This window comes from Scyliorhinus torazame, chromosome 12 (assembly GCF_047496885.1).
Source record: "Scyliorhinus torazame isolate Kashiwa2021f chromosome 12, sScyTor2.1, whole genome shotgun sequence".
NCBI classification, from domain to species: Eukaryota; Metazoa; Chordata; class Chondrichthyes; order Carcharhiniformes; family Scyliorhinidae; genus Scyliorhinus; species Scyliorhinus torazame.
Genome location: NC_092718.1, coordinates 70,866,028 through 70,887,721, shown reverse-complemented (window position 1 = coordinate 70,887,721; position 21,694 = coordinate 70,866,028). Strand labels below are relative to the sequence as shown.

General features: G+C 50.0%; 1 protein-coding gene across 2 annotated transcripts in view; it reads left to right on the top strand.

The window, feature by feature from the left end:
- Positions 1-7,561: 7,561 nt before the first annotated feature.
- LOC140386471 (TYRO protein tyrosine kinase-binding protein-like) overlaps positions 7,562-21,694 on the top strand; it is a 66,110-nt gene continuing 51,977 nt past the window's right edge. For both annotated transcript variants that reach the window (XM_072468843.1, XM_072468844.1), the window contains exon 1: positions 7,562-7,721. In XM_072468843.1, coding sequence (XP_072324944.1) covers positions 7,655-7,721 — 67 coding nt within the window. In that variant the 5' untranslated portion in view covers positions 7,562-7,654. The remainder of the gene's footprint in view (positions 7,722-21,694) is intronic.

Below are 21,694 nucleotides of genomic sequence, written 5' to 3'. Positions count from 1 at the left end.
CCCTATCTCTGTAACATCTTCCAGCCCCGACAACCCTCCCTATCTTTGTAACCTCCTCCAGCCCCGACAACCCTCCCTATCTCTATAACCTACCCCAGCCCCGACGACCCTCCCTATCTCTGTAACCTCCTCCAGCCCCGACAACCCTCCCTATCTTTGTAACCTCCTCCAGCCCCAACAACCCTCCCTATCTCTGTAACCTCCTCCAGCCCCTACATTGCTGCCTATCTCTCTAAGCTCCAGTCCCTCACTACCTCTATAACCTATTCAGCCCCGACAATCCTCCGTTTATCTGTAACCTCCTCCAGCCCCAACAAACCTCCTTATCTCTGTAACCTTCTCCAGCTCCCACATCCCTCCCTATCATTGTAGCCTCCTCCTGCCCTGACAACCCTACCTATCTCTGTAACGTCCTCCAGCCCCGACAACCCTCCCTATCTCTGTATCCTCCTCCACCCACCACATTCCTCCCTATCTCTGTAACCTCCTCGTACCCTGTCAACCCTCGTATCTTTGTAACCTCCCCCAGCACCGACAACCCTCCCTATCTCTGTAACGTCCACCAGCCCCGACGGCCTTCCCTATCTCTGTAACCTCCTCCAGCCCTGACTACACTCCTAAACTCTGTAACCTCCTCCAGACCCGACAACCCCAATTTCTGTAATCTCCTCCAGCCCCTTCAACTCTCCCTATCTAAGAACCATCAACACCAACAAACCTCCCTATCTCTGTAACCTCCTCCACCGCCTACACCTCTCCCTGTCTCTGCAACCTCCTCCAACCCCGACAATCACCTTATCTCTGTAACCTACTTCAGCCTCCACATCCCTCCCTATCTCTGTAACGTACTCCAGCCCCGACGACCGTTCCTATCTTTGTAACCTCCCCCAGCCTCGACAACCCTCCCTATCTCCGTAACCTCCTCCAGCCCCGAGAACTCTTCAATCTCTGTGACCTCCCCCAGCCTCGACAACATTCCCTATCTCCGTAACCTCCTCCAGGCCCGAGAACCCTTCAATCTCTGTAACTTCCCCCAGCCTTGACAACTCTCCCTATCTCTGTAACCTACTTCAGCCCCAATGACCTTCCCTACGTCTGTAACCTCCTCCAAACCCTACAACGCTCCCTATCTCAATAACCTCCTCCAGCCCTGAGATCCCTTCAATCTCTGTAACCTCCTCCAGCCCCGACTGATTTGTTATGTTGTAGGTGTAACATATGCGGCTTCCTTGTGATGCACTTGACAAAGGAAGGTTCAGACGTGGAGATAACTTCAACACGTTTATTAAACTATTTACACTTCTATTACTCGGGTTCGACGCTACTGCTAATCCTACTATAGCTACCCAGACTGACTAACCAGTTGATGCAATCCACGTGGTGGGTGTAATATTGAATCAACCCTGTGTCTGTACTCACTGACTGTCTCCACTGGAAAGAGGCAGATCATGTGTGGTGTCCTTTATATATGGGTTGGTGTAATGCCCTCCTGTGGTGGTGTCACCTCCTTGTGTATTATGAATGTCCAATGGTCGTGTCCTATCTAAATGATCTATTGGTTGAGTGTGTGTGATGTCACTGGTGCTCCCTCTAGTGTCTAGCTAGCCTACATGCATTTACATTGATGCACATTACCACATCCCCCCTTTTTTATATGTTACATATTTTCTGTACACTTTGAGAAAATTGAACAAAGAACAGGTAGATAAGGTAAGGTATATACAAGTCATGGGAACAATGATTAAACCATAAGTCCAAATCATTCGTGTGAGTCCAAAAACCATCAATCATCATGGTCAAATGTCTCTCTTGGTTATGAACGCCATCAACGTCCCTGTGTCTTGGTGTACTCTGTTTCTTGGTGTACAATTGTCTCGGTGTTCCCTATGTCTTGGTGTACCCTGTGTCTTGGTCTACAATTGTCTTGGTGTTCCCTGTGTCTTGGTGTACAATTGTCTCGGAGTTCCCTGTGTCTTGGTATACCCTGTGTCTTGGTGTACAATTGTCTTGGTGTTCCCTGTGTCTTGGTATACCCTGTGTCTTGGTGTACAATTGTCTTGGTGTTCCCTGTGTCTCGGTGTTCCCTGTGTCTCGGTGTCTCAGTATCTCAGTGTCCTGGTGTACCCCGTGTCTCGGTGTCCTGGTGTACCCCATGACTCGGTGTCCTGGTGTACCTCATGTCTCGGTGTCCTGGTGTACCCCATATCTCGGTGTCCTGGTGTACCCCGTGTCTCGGTGTCTCGATGTCCTGGTGTAACCCGTGTTTCAGTGACTCGGTGTCCTGGTGTACCCCGTGTCTCGGTGTCCTGGTGTACCCCGTGTCTCGGTGTCCTGGTGTACCCCGTGTCTCAGTGTCCTGGTGTAACCCGTGTCTCGGTGTCCTGGTGTACCCCATGTCTCGGTGTCCTGGCGTACCCCATATCTCGGTGTCCTGGTGTACCCCATGTCTCGGTGTCCTGGCGTACCCCATATCTCGGTGTCCTGGTGTACCCCATGTCTCGGTGTCCTGGCGTACCCCATATCTCGGTGTCCTGGTGTACCCCATGTCCCTGTGTCTCGGTGTCCTGGTGTATCTGTATCTCGGTATCTCAATGTCCTGATATACCCAGTGTCTCAGTGTCCTGGTGTACCCCGTGTCTCGGTGTCTCGGTGTCCTGGTGTACCCTGTGTCTCAGTGTCTCGGTGTCCTGGTGTACAATTGTCTTGGTGTTCCCTGTGTCTCGGTGTTCCCTGTGTCTCGGTGTCTCAGTGTCTCAGTGTCCTGGTGTACCCCGTGTCTCGGTTTCCTGGTGTACCTGTATCTCGGTGTCTCGGTGTCCTGGTGTACCCCGTGTCTCGGTGTCCTGGTGTACCTGTATCTCGGTGTCCTGGTGTACCTGTATCTCGGTGTCTCGGTGTCCTGGTGTACCCAGTGTCTCGGTGTCCTGGTGTACCCCGTGTCTCGGTTTCCTGGTGTACCTGTATCTCGGTGTCTCGGTGTCCTGGTGTACCCCGAGTCTCGGTGTCCTGGTGTACCCCGTGTCTCGGTGTCCTGGTGTACCCAGTGTCTCGGTGTCCTGGTGTACCCAGTGTCTCGGTGTCCTGGTGTACCCCGTGTCTCGGTGTCCTGGTGTACCTGTATCTCGGTGTCCTGGTGTACTCCGTGTCTCGGTGTCCTGGTGTACCTGTATATCGGTGTCTCAGTGTTCTGGTGTACCCAGTGTCTCGATGTCCTGGTGTACCCCGTGTCTCGATGTCCTGGTGTACCCCGTGTCTCGGTGTCCTGGTGTACCTGTATCTCGGTGTCTCTGTGTCCTGGTGTACCTGTATCTTGGTGTCTCAGTGTCCTGGTGTAACCTTTGACTCTGTCTCTCTGTTTCTCAGTTGTATTATTACTCTCATTTTGTTTCACTGCACTCTGGACACTTGACCACAAACACTTCTGCCGGAATGGGTAAGGCTTCGTCAATAATACTTTCTGATAGTGAGGAACTTCCTCATGTCAGTGACTCAGTTCGAGTTTCAGAACGGAGCCTCACAGAACTCAGATAAAACATTGCTCTCTCCTGCTTCCCGTTTCCCCACCAGACTCACTTCCAAATAATCTCAGGGGTTTCAGGACCCCGGCGTCACATATCTCAGATCGAATAGCATGATGCAGATGTTTGGACATCCCACTGTGCTGACCCTCTCCCTGTTTCTCTTCAGTCTGCTGTTGGGTAAGTAATCATTTTAAAATTCTGATCGGTCCTTGATCTCGCCCAGCACCCTCCTCCAGCCCGTACAACCGTCCCTATCTCTGTAACCTCCTCCAGCGCGTACACCCGTCCCTATCTCTGTAACCTCCTCCAGCCCGTACACCCGTCCTTAGCTCTGTAACCTCCTCCAGCACGTACACCCGTCCCTATCTCTGTAACCTCCTCCAGCCCAAACAACCGTCCCTATCTCTGTAACCTCCTCCAGCTCGTACACCCGTCCCTATCTCTGTGACATCCTCCAGCCCAAACAACCGCCCCTATCTCTGTAACCTCCTCCAGCCCGTACACCCGTCCCTATCTCTGTAACCTCCTCCAGCCCAAACAACCCACACTATCTCTGTAACTCCTCCAACCCCGAGAACCCTCCCTATCACTGTAACCCCCTCGAGCCCCATGAAGCCTCCCTATCTCTGTAACCTCCTCCAAACACAAGAATCCTCCTTATCTCTGTAATTCCCTCAAGCCCCAAGAACCCTCCCTATCTCTGTAACCCCCTCAAGCCCCGATAAGCCTCCCTATCTCTGTAATCTCCTCCAACCCCCACATTGTTCCCGATCTCTGAAAGCTGCAGTCCTTAACTAACTCTATAACCTATTCCAGCCCCGACAATCCTCCGTTTATCTGTAACCTCCTCCAGCCCCAACAAACCTCCTTATCTCTGTAACCTTCTCCAGCTCCCACATCCCTCCCTATCATTGTAGCCTCCTCCTGCCCTGACAACCCTACCTATCTCTGTAACGTCCTCCAGCCCCGACAACCCTCCCTATCTCTGTATCCTCCTCCACCCACCACATTCCTCCCTATCTCTGTAACCTCCTCGTACCCTGTCAACCCTCGTATCTTTGTAACCTCCCCCAGCACCGACAACCCTCCCTATCTCTGTAACGTCCACCAGCCCCGACGGCCTTCCCTATCTCTGTAACCTCCTCCAGCCCTGACTACACTCCTAAACTCTGTAACCTCCTCCAGACCCGACAACCCCAATTTCTGTAATCTCCTCCAGCCCCTTCAACTCTCCCTATCTAAGAACCATCAACACCAACAAACCTCCCTATCTCTGTAACCTCCTCCACCGCCTACACCTCTCCCTGTCTCTGCAACCTCCTCCAACCCCGACAATCACCTTATCTCTGTAACCTACTTCAGCCTCCACATCCCTCCCTATCTCTGTAACGTACTCCAGCCCCGACGACCGTTCCTATCTTTGTAACCTCCCCCAGCCTCGACAACCCTCCCTATCTCCGTAACCTCCTCCAGCCCCGAGAACTCTTCAATCTCTGTGACCTCCCCCAGCCTCGACAACATTCCCTATCTCCGTAACCTCCTCCAGGCCCGAGAACCCTTCAATCTCTGTAACTTCCCCCAGCCTTGACAACTCTCCCTATCTCTGTAACCTACTTCAGCCCCAATGACCTTCCCTACGTCTGTAACCTCCTCCAAACCCTACAACGCTCCCTATCTCAATAACCTCCTCCAGCCCTGAGATCCCTTCAATCTCTGTAACCTCCTCCAGCCCCGACTGATTTGTTATGTTGTAGGTGTAACATATGCGGCTTCCTTGTGATGCACTTGACAAAGGAAGGTTCAGACGTGGAGATAACTTCAACACGTTTATTAAACTATTTACACTTCTATTACTCGGGTTCGACGCTACTGCTAATCCTACTATAGCTACCCAGACTGACTAACCAGTTGATGCAATCCACGTGGTGGGTGTAATATTGAATCAACCCTGTGTCTGTACTCACTGACTGTCTCCACTGGAAAGAGGCAGATCATGTGTGGTGTCCTTTATATATGGGTTGGTGTAATGCCCTCCTGTGGTGGTGTCACCTCCTTGTGTATTATGAATGTCCAATGGTCGTGTCCTATCTAAATGATCTATTGGTTGAGTGTGTGTGATGTCACTGGTGCTCCCTCTAGTGTCTAGCTAGCCTACATGCATTTACATTGATGCACATTACCACATCCCCCCTTTTTTATATGTTACATATTTTCTGTACACTTTGAGAAAATTGAACAAAGAACAGGTAGATAAGGTAAGGTATATACAAGTCATGGGAACAATGATTAAACCATAAGTCCAAATCATTCGTGTGAGTCCAAAAACCATCAATCATCATGGTCAAATGTCTCTCTTGGTTATGAACGCCATCAACGTCCCTGTGTCTTGGTGTACTCTGTTTCTTGGTGTACAATTGTCTCGGTGTTCCCTATGTCTTGGTGTACCCTGTGTCTTGGTCTACAATTGTCTTGGTGTTCCCTGTGTCTTGGTGTACAATTGTCTCGGAGTTCCCTGTGTCTTGGTATACCCTGTGTCTTGGTGTACAATTGTCTTGGTGTTCCCTGTGTCTTGGTATACCCTGTGTCTTGGTGTACAATTGTCTTGGTGTTCCCTGTGTCTCGGTGTTCCCTGTGTCTCGGTGTCTCAGTATCTCAGTGTCCTGGTGTACCCCGTGTCTCGGTGTCCTGGTGTACCCCATGACTCGGTGTCCTGGTGTACCTCATGTCTCGGTGTCCTGGTGTACCCCATATCTCGGTGTCCTGGTGTACCCCGTGTCTCGGTGTCTCGATGTCCTGGTGTAACCCGTGTTTCAGTGACTCGGTGTCCTGGTGTACCCCGTGTCTCGGTGTCCTGGTGTACCCCGTGTCTCGGTGTCCTGGTGTACCCCGTGTCTCAGTGTCCTGGTGTAACCCGTGTCTCGGTGTCCTGGTGTACCCCATGTCTCGGTGTCCTGGCGTACCCCATATCTCGGTGTCCTGGTGTACCCCATGTCTCGGTGTCCTGGCGTACCCCATATCTCGGTGTCCTGGTGTACCCCATGTCTCGGTGTCCTGGCGTACCCCATATCTCGGTGTCCTGGTGTACCCCATGTCCCTGTGTCTCGGTGTCCTGGTGTATCTGTATCTCGGTATCTCAATGTCCTGATATACCCAGTGTCTCAGTGTCCTGGTGTACCCCGTGTCTCGGTGTCTCGGTGTCCTGGTGTACCCTGTGTCTCAGTGTCTCGGTGTCCTGGTGTACCTGTGTCTCAGTGTCTCGGTGTCCTGGTGTACAATTGTCTTGGTGTTCCCTGTGTCTCGGTGTTCCCTGTGTCTCGGTGTCTCAGTGTCTCAGTGTCCTGGTGTACCCCGTGTCTCGGTTTCCTGGTGTACCTGTATCTCGGTGTCTCGGTGTCCTGGTGTACCCCGTGTCTCGGTGTCCTGGTGTACCTGTATCTCGGTGTCCTGGTGTACCTGTATCTCGGTGTCTCGGTGTCCTGGTGTACCCAGTGTCTCGGTGTCCTGGTGTACCCCGTGTCTCGGTTTCCTGGTGTACCTGTATCTCGGTGTCTCGGTGTCCTGGTGTACCCCGTGTCTCGGTGTCCTGGTGTACCCAGTGTCTCGGTGTCCTGGTGTACCCCGTGTCTCGGTGTCCTGGTGTACCTGTATCTCGGTGTCCTGGTGTACTCCGTGTCTCGGTGTCCTGGTGTACCTGTATATCGGTGTCTCAGTGTTCTGGTGTACCCAGTGTCTCGATGTCCTGGTGTACCCCGTGTCTCGGTGTCCTGGTGTACCTGTATCTCGGTGTCTCGGTGTCCTGGTGTACCTGTATCTTGGTGTCTCAGTGTCCTGGTGTAACCTTTGACTCTGTCTCTCTGTTTCTCAGTTGTATTATTACTCTCATTTTGTTTCACTGCACTCTGGACACTTGACCACAAACACTTCTGCCGGAATGGGTAAGGCTGCGTCAATAATACTTTCTGATAGTGAGGAACTTCCTCATGTCAGTGACTCAGTTCGAGTTTCAGACCGGAGCCTCACAGAACTCAGATAAAACATTGCTCTCTCCTGCTTCCCGTTTCCCCACCAGACTCACTTCCAAATAATCTCAGGGGTTTCAGGACCCCGGCGTCACATATCTCAGATCGAATAGCATGATGCAGATGTTTGGACATCCCACTGTGCTGACCCTCTCCCTGTTTCTCTTCAGTCTGCTGTTGGGTAAGTAATCATTTTAAAATTCTGATCGGTCCTTGATCTCGCCCAGCACCCTCCTCCAGCCCGTACAACCGTCCCTATCTCTGTAACCTCCTCCAGCGCGTACACCCGTCCCTATCTCTGTAACCTCCTCCAGCCCGTACACCCGTCCTTAGCTCTGTAACCTCCTCCAGCACGTACACCCGTCCCTATCTCTGTAACCTCCTCCAGCCCAAACAACCGTCCCTATCTCTGTAACCTCCTCCAGCTCGTACACCCGTCCCTATCTCTGTGACATCCTCCAGCCCAAACAACCGCCCCTATCTCTGTAACCTCCTCCAGCCCGTACACCCGTCCCTATCTCTGTAACCTCCTCCAGCCCAAACAACCCACACTATCTCTGTAACTCCTCCAACCCCGAGAACCCTCCCTATCACTGTAACCCCCTCGAGCCCCATGAAGCCTCCCTATCTCTGTAACCTCCTCCAAACACAAGAATCCTCCTTATCTCTGTAATTCCCTCAAGCCCCAAGAACCCTCCCTATCTCTGTAACCCCCTCAAGCCCCGATAAGCCTCCCTATCTCTGTAATCTCCTCCAACCCCCACATTGTTCCCGATCTCTGAAAGCTGCAGTCCTTAACTAACTCTATAACCTATTCCAGCCCCGACAATCCTCCTTATATCTGTAACCTCCTCCAGCCCCTTCAACACTCCCTATCTCTGTAACCTCCTCCAGCCCGTACAACCGTCCCTGTCTCTGTAACCTCCTCCAGCCCCGAGAACCGTCCCTGTCTCTGTAACCTCCTCCAGCCCGTACAACCGTCCCTATCTCTGTAACCTCCTCCAGCCCCAACAACCCTCCCTATCTCTGTAACCGCCTCCAGCCCCCACATCCCTCCCTATCTTTGTAACCTCCTCCTACCCGGCCAACGCTCCCTATCTCTGTAACGTCCATCAGCCCCGACGTCCTTCCCTGTCTCTGTAACCTCCTCCAGCCCTTACAACCCTCCTTGGATAGAGTGGATAGCCCGAGACTTTTCCCCAGGGTGGAAATGGCTGTCACGAGGGGACATCATTTTAAGGTGATTGGAGGAAGGTATAGGGGAGATGTCAGAGGTAGGTTCTTTACACAGAGAGTGGTGGGTGAGTGGAATGCACTGCCAGCATAGGTGGTGGAGTCAGAGTCATTAGGGACATTTAAGCGACTCTTAGACAGGAACATGGACAGCAGTAAATTGAAGGGGTGTAGGTTAGGTTGATCTTAGACTCCCTATCTCCGTAACCTCCTCCAGGCCCGAGAACCCTTCAATCTCTGTAACCTCCCCCAGCCTTGACAACACTCCCTATCTCTGTAACCTACTTCAGCCCCAATGACCCTCCCTATCTCTGTAACCGCCTCCAGCCCCCACATCCCTCCCTATCTTTGTAACCTCCTACCCGGCCAACGCTCCCTATCTCTGTAACGTCCACCAGCCCCGCCGACCTTCCCTGTCTCTGTAACCTCCTCCAGTCCTGACCACCCTCCCTATCTCTATAACCTCCCCCAGCCCCGACGACCCTCCCTATCTCTGTAACATCTTCCAGCCCCGACAACCCTCCCTATCTTTGTAACCTCCTCCAGCCCCGACAACCCTCCCTATCTCTATAATCTACCCCAGCCCCGACGACCCTCCCTATCTCTGTAACCTCCTCCAGCCCCAACAACCCTCCCTATCTCTGTAACCTCCTCCAGCCCCTACATTGCTGTCTATCTCTCTAAGCTCCAGTCCCTCACTACCTCTATAACCTATTCAGCCCCGACAATCCTCCGTTTATCTGTAACCTCCTCCAGCCCCAACAAACCTCCTTATCTCTGTAACCTTCTCCAGCTCCCACATCCCTCCCTATCATTGTAGCCTCCTCCTGCCCTGACAACCCTACCTATCTCTGTAACGTCCTCCAGCCCCGACAACCCTCCCTATCTCTGTAACCTCCTCCACCCACCACATTCCTCCCTATCTTTGTAACCTCCTCGTACCCTGTCAACCCTCGTATCTTTGTAACCTCCCCCAGCACCGACAACCCTCCCTATCTCTGTAACGTCCACCAGCCCCGACGGCCTTCCCTATCTCTGTAACCTCCTCCAGCCTTGTAACTGTCCCAATCTCTATAATGTCCACCAGCCCCCTACACCTCTCCCTATCTCTATAACCTCTTCCAGCCCTGACTACACTCCTAAACTCTGTAACCTCCTCCAGACCCGACAACCCCAATTTCTGTAACCTCCTCCAGCCCCTTCAACTCTCCCTATCTAAGAACCATCAACACCAACAAACCTCCCTATCTCTGTAACCTCCTCCACAACCTACACATCTCCCTGTCTCTGCAACCTCCTCCAACCCCGACAATCACCTTATCTCTGTAACCTACTTCAGCCTCCACATCCCTCCCTATCTCTGTAACCTCCTCCAGCCCCGACGACCGTTCCTATCTTTGTAACCTCCCCTAGCCTCGACAACCCTCCCTATCTCCGTAACCTCCTCCAGCCCCGAGAACCCTTCAATCTCTGTAACCTCCCCCAGCCTCGACAACATTCCCTACCTCCGTAACCTCCTCCAGGCCTGAGAACCCTTCAATCTCTGTAACCTCCCCCAGCCTTGACAACACTCCCTATCTCTGTAACCTACTTCAGCCCCAATGATCCTCCCTATCTCTGTAACCGCCTCCAGCCCCCACATCCCTCCCTATCTTTGTAACCTCCTACCCGGCCAACGCTCCCTATCTCTGTAACGTCCACCAGCCCCGCCGACCTTCCCTGTCTCTGTAACCTCCTCCAGTCCTGACCACCCTCCCTATCTCTGTAACCTCCTCCAGCCCCTACAACCCTCCTTGGATAGAGTGGATAGCCCGAGACTTTTCCCCAGGGTGGAAATGGCTGTCATGAGGGGACATCATTTTAAGGTGATTGGAGGAAGGTATAGGGGAGATGTCAGAGGTAGGTTCTTTACACAGAGAGTGGTGGGTGAGTGGAATGCACTGCCAGCAGAGGTGGTGGAGTCAGAGTCATTGGGGACATTTAAGCGACTCTTCGACAGGCACATGGACAGCAGTAAATTGAAGGGGTGTAGGTTAGGTTGATCTGAGATTAGGATAAATGGTCGGCACAACATCGTGGGCTGAAGGGCCTGTACTGTGCTGTACTGTTCTATGTTCTATGTTCTATCTCTGTAATCTCCTCCAGTGCCAAAAGCCCTCCCTATCTTTGTAACCTCCTCCAGCCCCAACAAACCTCCCTATCTCTGTAATCTCCTCCAGCCCCCACATCCCTCCCTATCTTTGTAACATCCTCCTGCCCTGACAGCCCTCCCTATATCTGTAACCTCCTCCAGCCCCTACATTGCTGCCTATCTCTCTAAGCTCCAGTCCCTCACTACCTCTATCACCTATTCAGCCCCGACAATCCTCCGTTTATCTGTAACCTCCTCCAGATCCAACAAACCTCCTTATCTCCTGTAACCTTCTCCAGCCCCCACATCCCTCCCTATCATTGTAACCTCCTCCTGCCCTGACAACCCTACCTATCTCTGTAACGTCCTCCAGCCCCGACAACCCTCCCTATCTCTGTAACCTCCTCCACCCAACACATTCCTCCCTATCTTTGTAACCTCCTCGTACCCTGTCAACCCTCGTATCTTTGTAACCTCCCCCAGCACCGACAACCCTCCCTATCTCTGTAACGTCCACCAGCCCCGACGACCTTCCCTATCTCTGTAACCTCCTCTAGCCTTTGTAACTGTCCCAATCTCTATAATGTCCACCAGCCCCCTACACCTCTCCCTATCTCTATAACCTTTCCAGCCCTGACTACACTCCTAAACTCTGTAACCTCCTCCAGACCCGACAACCCCAATTTCTGTAATCTCCTCCAGCCCCTTCAACTCTCCCTATCTAAGAACCACCAACACCAACAAACCTCCCTATCTCTGTAACCTCCTCCACCGCCTACACCTCTCCCTGTCTCTGCAACCTCCTCCAACCCCGACAATCACCTTATCTCTGTAACCTACTTCAGCCTCCACATCCCTCCCTATCTCTGTAACGTACTCCAGCCCCGACGACCGTTCCTATCTTTGTAACCTCCCCTAGCCTCGACAACCCTCCCTATCTCCGTAACCTCCTCCAGCCCCGAGAACCCTTCAATCTCTGTAACCTCCCCCAGCCTCGACAACCCTCCCTCTCTCCGTAACCTCCTCCAGGTCCGAGAACCCTTCAATCTCTGTAACTTCCCCCAGCCTTGACAACTCTCCCTATCTCTGTAACCTACTTCAGCCCCAATGACCTTCCTTACGTCTGTAACCTCCTCCAAACCCTACAACGCTCCCTATCTCAATAACCTCCTCCAGCCCTGAGAACCCTTCAATCTCTGTAACCTCCTCCAGCCCCGACTGATTTGTTATGTTGTAGGTGTAACATATGCGGCTTCCTTGTGATGCACTTGACAAAGGAAGGTTCAGACGTGGAGATAACTTCAACACGTTTATTAAACTATTTACACTTCTATTACTCGGGTTCGACGCTACTGCTAATCCTACTATAGCTACCCAGACTGACTAACCAGTTGATGCAATCCACGAGTTGGGTGTAATATTGAATCATCCCTGTGTCTGTACTCACTGACTGCCTCCCCTGGAAAGAGGCAGATCATGTGTGGTGTCCTTTATATATGGGTTGGTGTAATGCCCTCCTGTGGTGGTGTCACCTCCTTGTGTATCATGAATGTCCAACGGTCGTGTCCTATCTAACTGATCTATTTGTTGAGTGTGTGTGTGTGATGTCACTGGTGCTCCCTCTAGTTTCTAGCTAGCCTACATGCATTTACATTGATGCACATTACCACATCCCCCCTTTTTTATAAGTTACATATTTTCTGTACACTTTGAGAAAATTGAACAAAGAACAGGTAGATAAGGTAAGGTATATACAAGTCATGGGAACAATGATTAAACAATAAGTCCAAATCATTCGTGTGAGTCCAAAAACCATCAATCATCATGGTCAAATGTCTCTCTTGGTTATGAACGCCATCAACGTCCCTGTGCCACAGGAACCAAGAAGTTGTCAAATCACTTCGCTGTCTGATTTGGAGTCCCTTTCTTTTTTCGATGTATGTGAAGATGCTGTCGGATGGCATCTTGTAGCTGATAAGGTGTTGATGTTGGAGAGGTACCATCAACAGTATCATTCGAGGTCATGGATGTGCCATATGTTGAAGTTGGATAAGACTGTACATACTGGTTCTGGCCACGTGCTGTGCAGGAAGGATGATCCTGCTGAGAAGCGTTGAAGCTTGTCGAATTGGAAACAGAGTTGCTGCTCGCATAAATACCTGGTGATGGTGTGAAACTAGAACCTTGCATCTGATAGGAATATGCTGTCTGGCGAGGCTGTGGTGCAGCAAATCCTGGGCAGTAACTAAGGCATCCAGTCTGTGGTGCAGATTGCGCTTGCGGTAGTCCTCCTTCGGTCTTGATTCCATTAGTGGGCAATCCGTAGTGCTGGCCTGTTTGAGAATATGCTGCATAGACTGCTGGCTGCTGCATGCCTGGATATTGGGTTTGTCCAGCATGAGCTGTCATTGGCTGCACTGCTGGTGTGGAAACAATGTGTGGATATAGCTGTGGTGAATATTGGTGTATTCCTCTTGGACTGTAGCCGCTGCTTATTATTACTGACCCAGTGTAATTGTTAAGTGATCCATCTCCTGTCGTTGTGGCATTTGCTGTCACCCTGAGCGTACCATCACTGAGGTTGCGGCACTCCCTGTCTGGAGTAAAGTCCGGCTTACGTGAATCAGAGTCGGCGTTTGGTTGCTCCCCATCTGGAGTCTGGTCTGTTTTTATTGAGTCAGTGTTGGTTTGTTGATGCTCCCCGTCCGGAGTCTTAGCAGGTTCACTGGAGTCAGCTGAGATTTCTTGAAGCTGCACGTCTGGAGTCGGAACATGCAGGAATGCATTGACTTGTGGAGAGGTTCGAGCGAATGAGAGTGGAAGTATCGTGGTGTCACCGGAGTCACCAGTGGTCTCACAGTGATCGCCGAGTGCCTCTGTACACACTAGCTGAGTTCTGTCACTTTGCACATCTTGCATGGGAAGTGGGATGCTGTCGTCACTCGTCTTACATACCGTGGGTAGATCCTCAGTAGCTGCTTGTGTTCACTTGAGTTGGTGAAATTGTCAGAGTCTTCATCTGGTGGTGCAAACAATGTGGGTGGACTGTCATTGTCTTGCTGTTGTCATAGATTATCATAGAATTTACAGTGCAGAAGGAGGCCATTCGGCCCATCGAGTCTGCACCGGCTCTTGGAAAGAGCACCCTACCCAAGGTCAACACCTCCACCCTATCCCCATAACCCAGTAACCCCACCCAACACTAAGGCCTTAATTTGGGCTTGGCCTCATCGTCGCTTTGTTCTTCACTGTAGCATGATAGACCATCATGGTCGTCCTGCTGTGCACTGGAGCGTGGTAGACTGTCATAGTCTTCTGGCTGTTTAGTTGAGCATGGCAGAATCGCATCGTCTGCCGCTAGTTGGTCAGAGGAGGTTGCTAGACCCTCATGGTATTGTTCCTGCAAGGACTGCGCGTCGGAGTCTTGCGTTGCTTCTATCGTGGTGGCTGTCCACGAGCTTGCTGTGGAGGCTTGTGACACTGGAGTCACGTCTTGTGTGTGCAAGGACTGCGGTGTGGAATCTTGCGTGTCTTCTTTCATAGAGTCGGGAACCCTGAGCAGTACGTGGACCACGCTCTGTGTGGCAGCAGGCCGCTCTCTGTGGGCTTGTACCGCTCTCTGTCTCTTGGTTTCAGGCTGCAGCATCATCCTGCACTCACGAGTTGGGACGTCATATCTGCTGGGCTGAAGATCCTCAAATCCGAAGAACGAATCCGCGTCTGCGTCGGATTCAATACGGGGGTCGCCAACGTGCAACACGTCTAGTTGCGGTTCGGATTGAGTACTGGGGTAGCCTCCCAAGGTGAAAGGTTTGTCTGTGTCGTTGTCTTCTAGGACCATATCATCACTGTTTGCGCCGGAGCTGGCATTGGGCTCGCGAGGTCCAGAGAAAATGTAAAGGTCGGTATCGAAGTATTCAAGGTCGGAATCATCGGTTTGGGCGTAGGTAACTGCTTGTTGCAGGGTTCTTCGGAGGTTAATTTCATTTCCGGGTTCAATTTGAGGCATTGTGCTGCTCCCATTGCTCCACCATTGGCAGCCGTGCCTTCAGCAGCATGGCGGGGCCTCGAGTTCTGGAATTCCCTCCCTAAACATTTCCATCTCTCTCTCTCTCTCGCTCCTCCCTTGAGGTGCTCTATAAAATCTTGACTGAACATTACCTTAATAGTCATGCTGAGACAGATGCGCAATCATTGTACTGTTGTTTAGACTGGAACGTATCTAGTTTCCGATCAGCAGCAAGGGGGGGGTTATCACTTTTGGTCAATAAATCTGTTCCCTTCAAGGTGGAGAATTGTGGGAAGGACAAGGCAGGTAGATACGCAATTATTAGGAGGCTTGTAAGCGGAGAATCTGTCTCAATAATGAATGTGTATGGCCTTCCAAGTCACTCCCCGGAGATGGTTATTAAAGTCTTCATGGACTTTTGTGGGTGGGGGAACTTTAATTGTCATTTGAATTCCTTGATGGGAAAGCTCCCAGTAATCGGAAATCCCCACCCCCACCCGCACCCTACAGGCAAGGGCGCTGACGTTAGTTTGTGAGGAGTTTGGATACCCAGACGTGCGGGGGTCTCTACATCCTAGAGATAAAGAGTTACAGTTTTCTCAGCCCCTCAGCAGGGGCACACTAGAATTGACTGTTCCTTTGCGCTGGGGCAATCCTACATTTGGTATTGTCCTACTCCATTGGCAGCATGGTTATCTCTGACCATGCTCCTGTCTTCCTTTCACTCGAGGACCTGATAATTGTAAAGCGATTTATTTGATGTCAATGTGGTTGATTCTGCGTTTCCATTAAAGTTTGTTTTAACATGCAGGATACCAATTGGTCAGAGTCATCACTCCTGGGGTGATGTACCTTTCTCTCACAGTTTCATAAACAGGAAAATTGCGTGGGGTTCTCATCTGTTTTCCTAACAGATGATGAGGTCTGGTCCAGTATACTAACACATATTGGGATTGGTCCAGTATACTAACACATATTGGGATTGGTCCAGTATACTAACACATATTGGGATCTGGTCCAGTATACTAACAAATGTTGGGATTTGGTCCAGTATACTAACAAATGTTGGGATCTGGTCCAGTATCCTAACACATATTGGGATTTGGTCCGGTATTCTAACAAATGTTGGGGTTTGGTCCGGGATCCTAACAAAAGTTGGGATTTGATCCGGGATCCTAACAAATGTTGGGGTCTGATCCGGGATCCTAACAAATGTTGGGGTGTTGTCCGGGATCCTAACAAAAGTTGGGATTTGGTCCGGGATCCTAACAAATGTTGGGGTCTGGTCCGGGATCCTAACAAAAGTTGGGATTTGGTCCGGGATCCTTACAAATGTTGGGGTCTGGTCCGGGATCCTAACAAATGTTGGGGTCTGGTCCGGGATCCTAACAAAGTTGGGATTTGGTCCGGGATCCTAACAAATGTTGGGGTCTGGTCCGGGATCCTAACAAAGTTGGGATTTGGTCCGGGATCCTAACAAATGTTGGAGTCTGGTCCAGTATCCTAATAAATGTTGGGATTTAGTCCAGGATCCTAATAAATGTTTAGGTCTGGTCCAGGATCCTAACAAATGTTGGGATCTGGTCTGTGATATGGACCAGGGCTTAGTGTATTATGAAGTTCACCTGACCTATAACCTTTATGATGAATTTGGCTAGGACGAGCATAAAAACCTTCACTTCAGGTGTGATTCATCAGACTTCCTAGGTGCTTTCATCAAAACAAGGTTTATTCTAAGTATGTAGTTAACATAAACATATATAAAAAACACAAGATTATCAATTACAAACATAAAGACAACACAACAGCTACACTAATCTATGTACATAACACTTAATGAATCCCCCCTTAACTGTTCCAATTCAATAACAAAATCCTATAAACCAAAATCTCTTTAAAGGGCGTGGCCCAGCGCGCTGTATTCTCACTTGAATGGGATTGGTCCTTTCCCTGAGATTCTGATCCAGTTCCAACCAGCAGATTCAAACTCCTTCCGGAAAGCAACACTATCTTTAAAGTTACCAAGGCAGTTTGACACACCCAATGTGCTTTTTCACTGGAGCAGCTTTTAAAATGAAAACACAAAAAACAGGGAAACATTTCTTTTTCCATCTGCAGTCCAAAGCAACAAAATCGAAACTGAAACCCAAACACTAAAAACCCCTCTAACCTGACATCACAGCCCAGCTCCAACCACAAATGACATCACTGAAGCCATGCTATAAGTCACATGGTAAGAGAACAAATCTTTTTTAAAGGGACACCCACATGGCAGTCTGGTGTCCCAACACATGTTGGTCTCTGGTCTGGGATCCTAACAAATGTTGGGGTCTAGTCCAGGATCCAAACAAATGTTGGGATCTGGTCTGGGATCCTAACAAATGTTGGGATCTGGTCCAGGATCCTAACAAATGTTGGGGCCTGGTCAAGTATTCTAACAAATGCTGGGGCCTGGTCTAGTATTCTTTTTTAAAATAAATTTATTGGAGATAGCGCAGGTGTCGAGTTCAACAACAAGGTGTGTGATAAATAATGTCAAGAAAAATTTTGCGTGACAAGGCATTCCGGATGTGGTCATGACCGATACTGGTCCTTGCGTTGACTGTTATGAATGGATGGAATTTGCGCGCCAGTATGATTTCCAACATGTTACTTCTAGCCCGCATTGCCCACAGTTGAATGGCAAGGCTGAAAAGGAAACCCATATTGTCAAATAACTCTGAAAGAAAGCACTCGACAGTCAAGATGATGCATATCTTGCGCTACTCAGCTATTGTTCGGCATCGCTAGTCAATGGCTTCTCGCCTGCTCAACTGCTAATGATCAGTCAGCTATGCGCGACTCTACCTCGTCTTCCTACAGAGCCCATGAACCGCTCATTAGCAAGACAATTGGCCTCTCACAAAAAGGCAGAAGGAGTTCTATGATAGGTCTGCCAAAAGACTTCAATCTCTGCAGCTGGAGGATACAGTGAGAGTAGAAGACTACAAAGAGAATGGATGGTTTAAACAGGCAAAGGTAGTGCAGCCAGCAGGTCCAAACTCATATCTGGTTATGACGGATGAATGTGCTGTTTTGAGATAGAATAGGAGAGCTCACATCAAAGTACGGCAACCGTTTGTGATGCGACCACCAGAGCAAGAATACAACAGTCATAGATTATCATAGAATTTACAGTGCAGAAGGAGGCCATTCAGCCCATCGAGTCCGCACCGGCTCTTGGAAAGAGCACCCTACCCAAGGTCAACACCTCCACCCTATCCCCATAACCCAGTAACCCCACCCAACACTAAGGGCAATTTTGGACACTAAGGGCAATTTTAGCATGGCCAATCCACCTAACCTGCACATCTTTGGACTGTGGGAGGAAACCAGAGCACCCAGAGGAAACCCACGCACACACGGGGAGGATGTGCAGACTCCGTGCAGACAGTGACCCAAGCCGGAATCGAACCTGGGACCCTGGAGCTGTGAAGAAATTGTGCTATCCACAATGCTACCGTGCTGCCCATATCTGTCCTCAAACATCTCAGGAAAACACGAAACCAACACAAGGAGAGGTGGAACCAACACAGCAAGAGGTGGAACCGACACAACAAGAGGTGGAACCAACACAACAGGAGGAGGAAGCAACACAACAAGAGGATGATACACATATGAACAACATCAAAATCAAACACAAAATATTAAAGAGCCTGTGCCAGTTTAGCAAACACTAAGAAGATCCACAAGAATACGGCGCAAGCCAGAAAGACTGAATTTGTAACTGACTGAAGTAAAACAAAAGGTATTTGGACATGTATATATTGATGCATATCATGATGTAATGTCAAAAGTAATCTAATGCTTGTAAATATCTTTCTTTTCCAAAGGAAAGGGGATGTGATGATATGCATAATATACGTTTGTACATAATGTTGTGCACAACCTCTGACCACGAGATGTGATTGTAAACCCATATGATCTGGGAGTTGGGAGTTGGTCGTGCTGGGAGACAGACATGTTTTCAGTAGTTCCACAAGAGTTGTTTAGTGTTAGTTGTTTGTTAGCTAATTTATCCTAGTTATCTTTACACAGATGGTTCTACAATAAATTATTTTAAACTACATGTTCTGTAGAACCTCTTTCACCAGTACCGGCCAGTCTACAGAACATGACAGCAGCAGACAGCAGACACAGAGCAGGCTGAGATAACCAACAGGATATATTAACAAGCTGACCGAGGGAGCGAGGGAGACACTGCAGCCTCTGCTTTGCCGAGAGATTTCCTCATTTTCAATCGGAATTGCAGGAAGCTGATTCCAATTACCGACAGATTCAAATTCATTTCATCCTCCACTCTCCAGTCACTCGCTGCAACACAAAGATTTTAAACTTCTCAAACTTATTTTTAAAACCCATACATCCCTCCCTATCTCTGTAACTTCCTAAGCCCCAACAACACCTCCCTCTTTCCGTAACCATCTCCAGACCCTACAATTCTCCCGATCTATGTAACCTCCTCCAGCCACTACAGCCATCCCCATCTCTGTCCTGGGAGTGTTGAATCGGGACACTGTAGAAGGAGCTATACTCTGAATCTGACACAATGCTGTACTTGTCCTGGGAGTGTTTGTTGGGGACAGTGTAGGGGGAGCTTTACTCTGTATCTAACCCCGTGCTGCACCTGTCCTGGGAGTGTTTGATGGGGACAGTGTAGAGGGAGCTTTACTCTGTATCTAACCCCGTGCTGTACCTGTCCTGGGAGTGTTTGTTGGGGACAGTGTAGGGGGAGCTTTACTCTGTATCTAACCCCGTGCTGCACCTGTCCTGGGAGTGTTTGATGGGGACAGTGTAGAGGGAGCTTTACTCTGTATCTAACCCCGTGCTGTACCTGCCCTGGGAGTGTTTGATGGGGACAGTGTAGGGGGAGCTTTACTCTGTATCTAACCCCGTGCTGCACCTGTCCTGGCAGTGTTTGATGGGGACAGTGTAGGGGGAGCTTTACTCTGTATCTAACCCCGTGCTGCACCTGTCCTGGGAGTGTTTGATGGGGACAGTGTAGAGGGAGCTTTACTCTGTATCTAACCCCGTGCTGTACCTGCCCTGGGAGTGTTTGATGGGGACAGTGTACAGGGAGCTTAACTCTGTATCTAACTCCGTGTTGTACCTGCCCTGGGAGTGTTTGATGGAGACAGTGGAGACGGAGCTTTACTCTGTATCTAACCCCGCACTGTACCTGTCCTGGGGATGTTTGATGGAGACAGTGTAGACGGAACTTTACTCTGTATCTAACCCCACGCTGTACCTGTCCTGGGAGTGTTTGATGGGGACAGTGCAGAGGGAGCTTTATTCTGTATCTAGCCCTATGCTATACCTGTGCTGGGAGTGTTTGATGGGGCATTGTAGACCTTTACTCTGTATCTAACCCTGTGCTGTACCTGTCCTGGGAGTGTTTGATTGGGACAGTGTTGAGAGATTTCCTCTGTGTCTAACCCCATGCTGTACCTGAGTGTTTGATGGGGACAGTGTCGAGGAAGCTTTACTCTGTATCTAACTGTCCTGGGAGTGTTTGATGGGGGCAGTGTAGAGGAAGCTTTACTCTGTATCTAACCCCGTGCTGTATCTGTCCTGGGAGTGTTTGATGGGGACAGTGTAGAGGAAGGTTTATTCTGTATCTAACTCCGTGTTGTACCTGCCCTGGGAGTGTTTGATGGAGACAGTGGAGACGGAGCTTTACTCTGTATCTAACCCCGCACTGTACCTGTCCTGGGGATGTTTGATGGAGACAGTGTAGACGGAGCTTTACTCTGTATCTAACCCCACGCTGTACCTGTCCTGGGAGTGTTTGATGGGGACAGTGCAGAGGGAGCTTTATTCTGTATCTAGCCCTATGCTATACCTGTGCTGGGAGTGTTTGATGGGGCATTGTAGACCTTTACTCTGTATCTAACCCTGTGCTGTACCTGTCCTGGGAGTGTTTGATTGGGACAGTGTTGAGAGATTTCCTCTGTGTCTAACCCCATGCTGTACCTGAGTGTTTGATGGGGACAGTGTCGAGGAAGCTTTACTCTGTATCTAACTGTCCTGGGAGTGTTTGATGGGGGCAGTGTAGAGGAAGCTTTACTCTGTATCTAACCCCGTGCTGTATCTGTCCTGGGAGTGTTTGATGGGGACAGTGTAGAGGAAGGTTTATTCTGTATCTAACCCCGTGCTGTACCTGTCCTGGAAGTGTTTGATGGGGGCAGTACAGAAGGAACTTTACTCTGTATCTAACCCCGTGTTGTACCTGTCCTGGGAGTGTTTGATGGGGACAGTGTAGAGGGAACTTTACTCTGTATCTAACCCCGTGTTGTATCTGTCCTGGGAGTGTTTGATGGGGACAGTGCAGAGGGATCTTTACTCTGTATCTAGCCCTGTGCAGTTCCTATTCTGGGAGTGTTTGATGGGGCATTGTAGACCTTTACTCTGTATCTAACCCTGTGCTGTACCTGTCCTGGGAGTGTTTGATTGGGACAGTGTTGAGAGATTTCCTCTGTGTCTAACCCCATGCTGTACCTGAGTGTTTGATGGGGACAGTGTCGAGGAAGCTTTACTCTGTATCTAACTGTCCTGGGAGTGTTTGATGGGGGCAGTGTAGAGGAAGCTTTACTCTGTATCTAACCCCGTGCTGTATCTGTCCTGGGAGTGTTTGATGGGGACAGTGTAGAGGAAGGTTTATTCTGTATCTAACCCCGTGCTGTACCTGTCCTGGAAGTGTTTGATGGGGGCAGTACAGAAGGAACTTTACTCTGTATCTAAC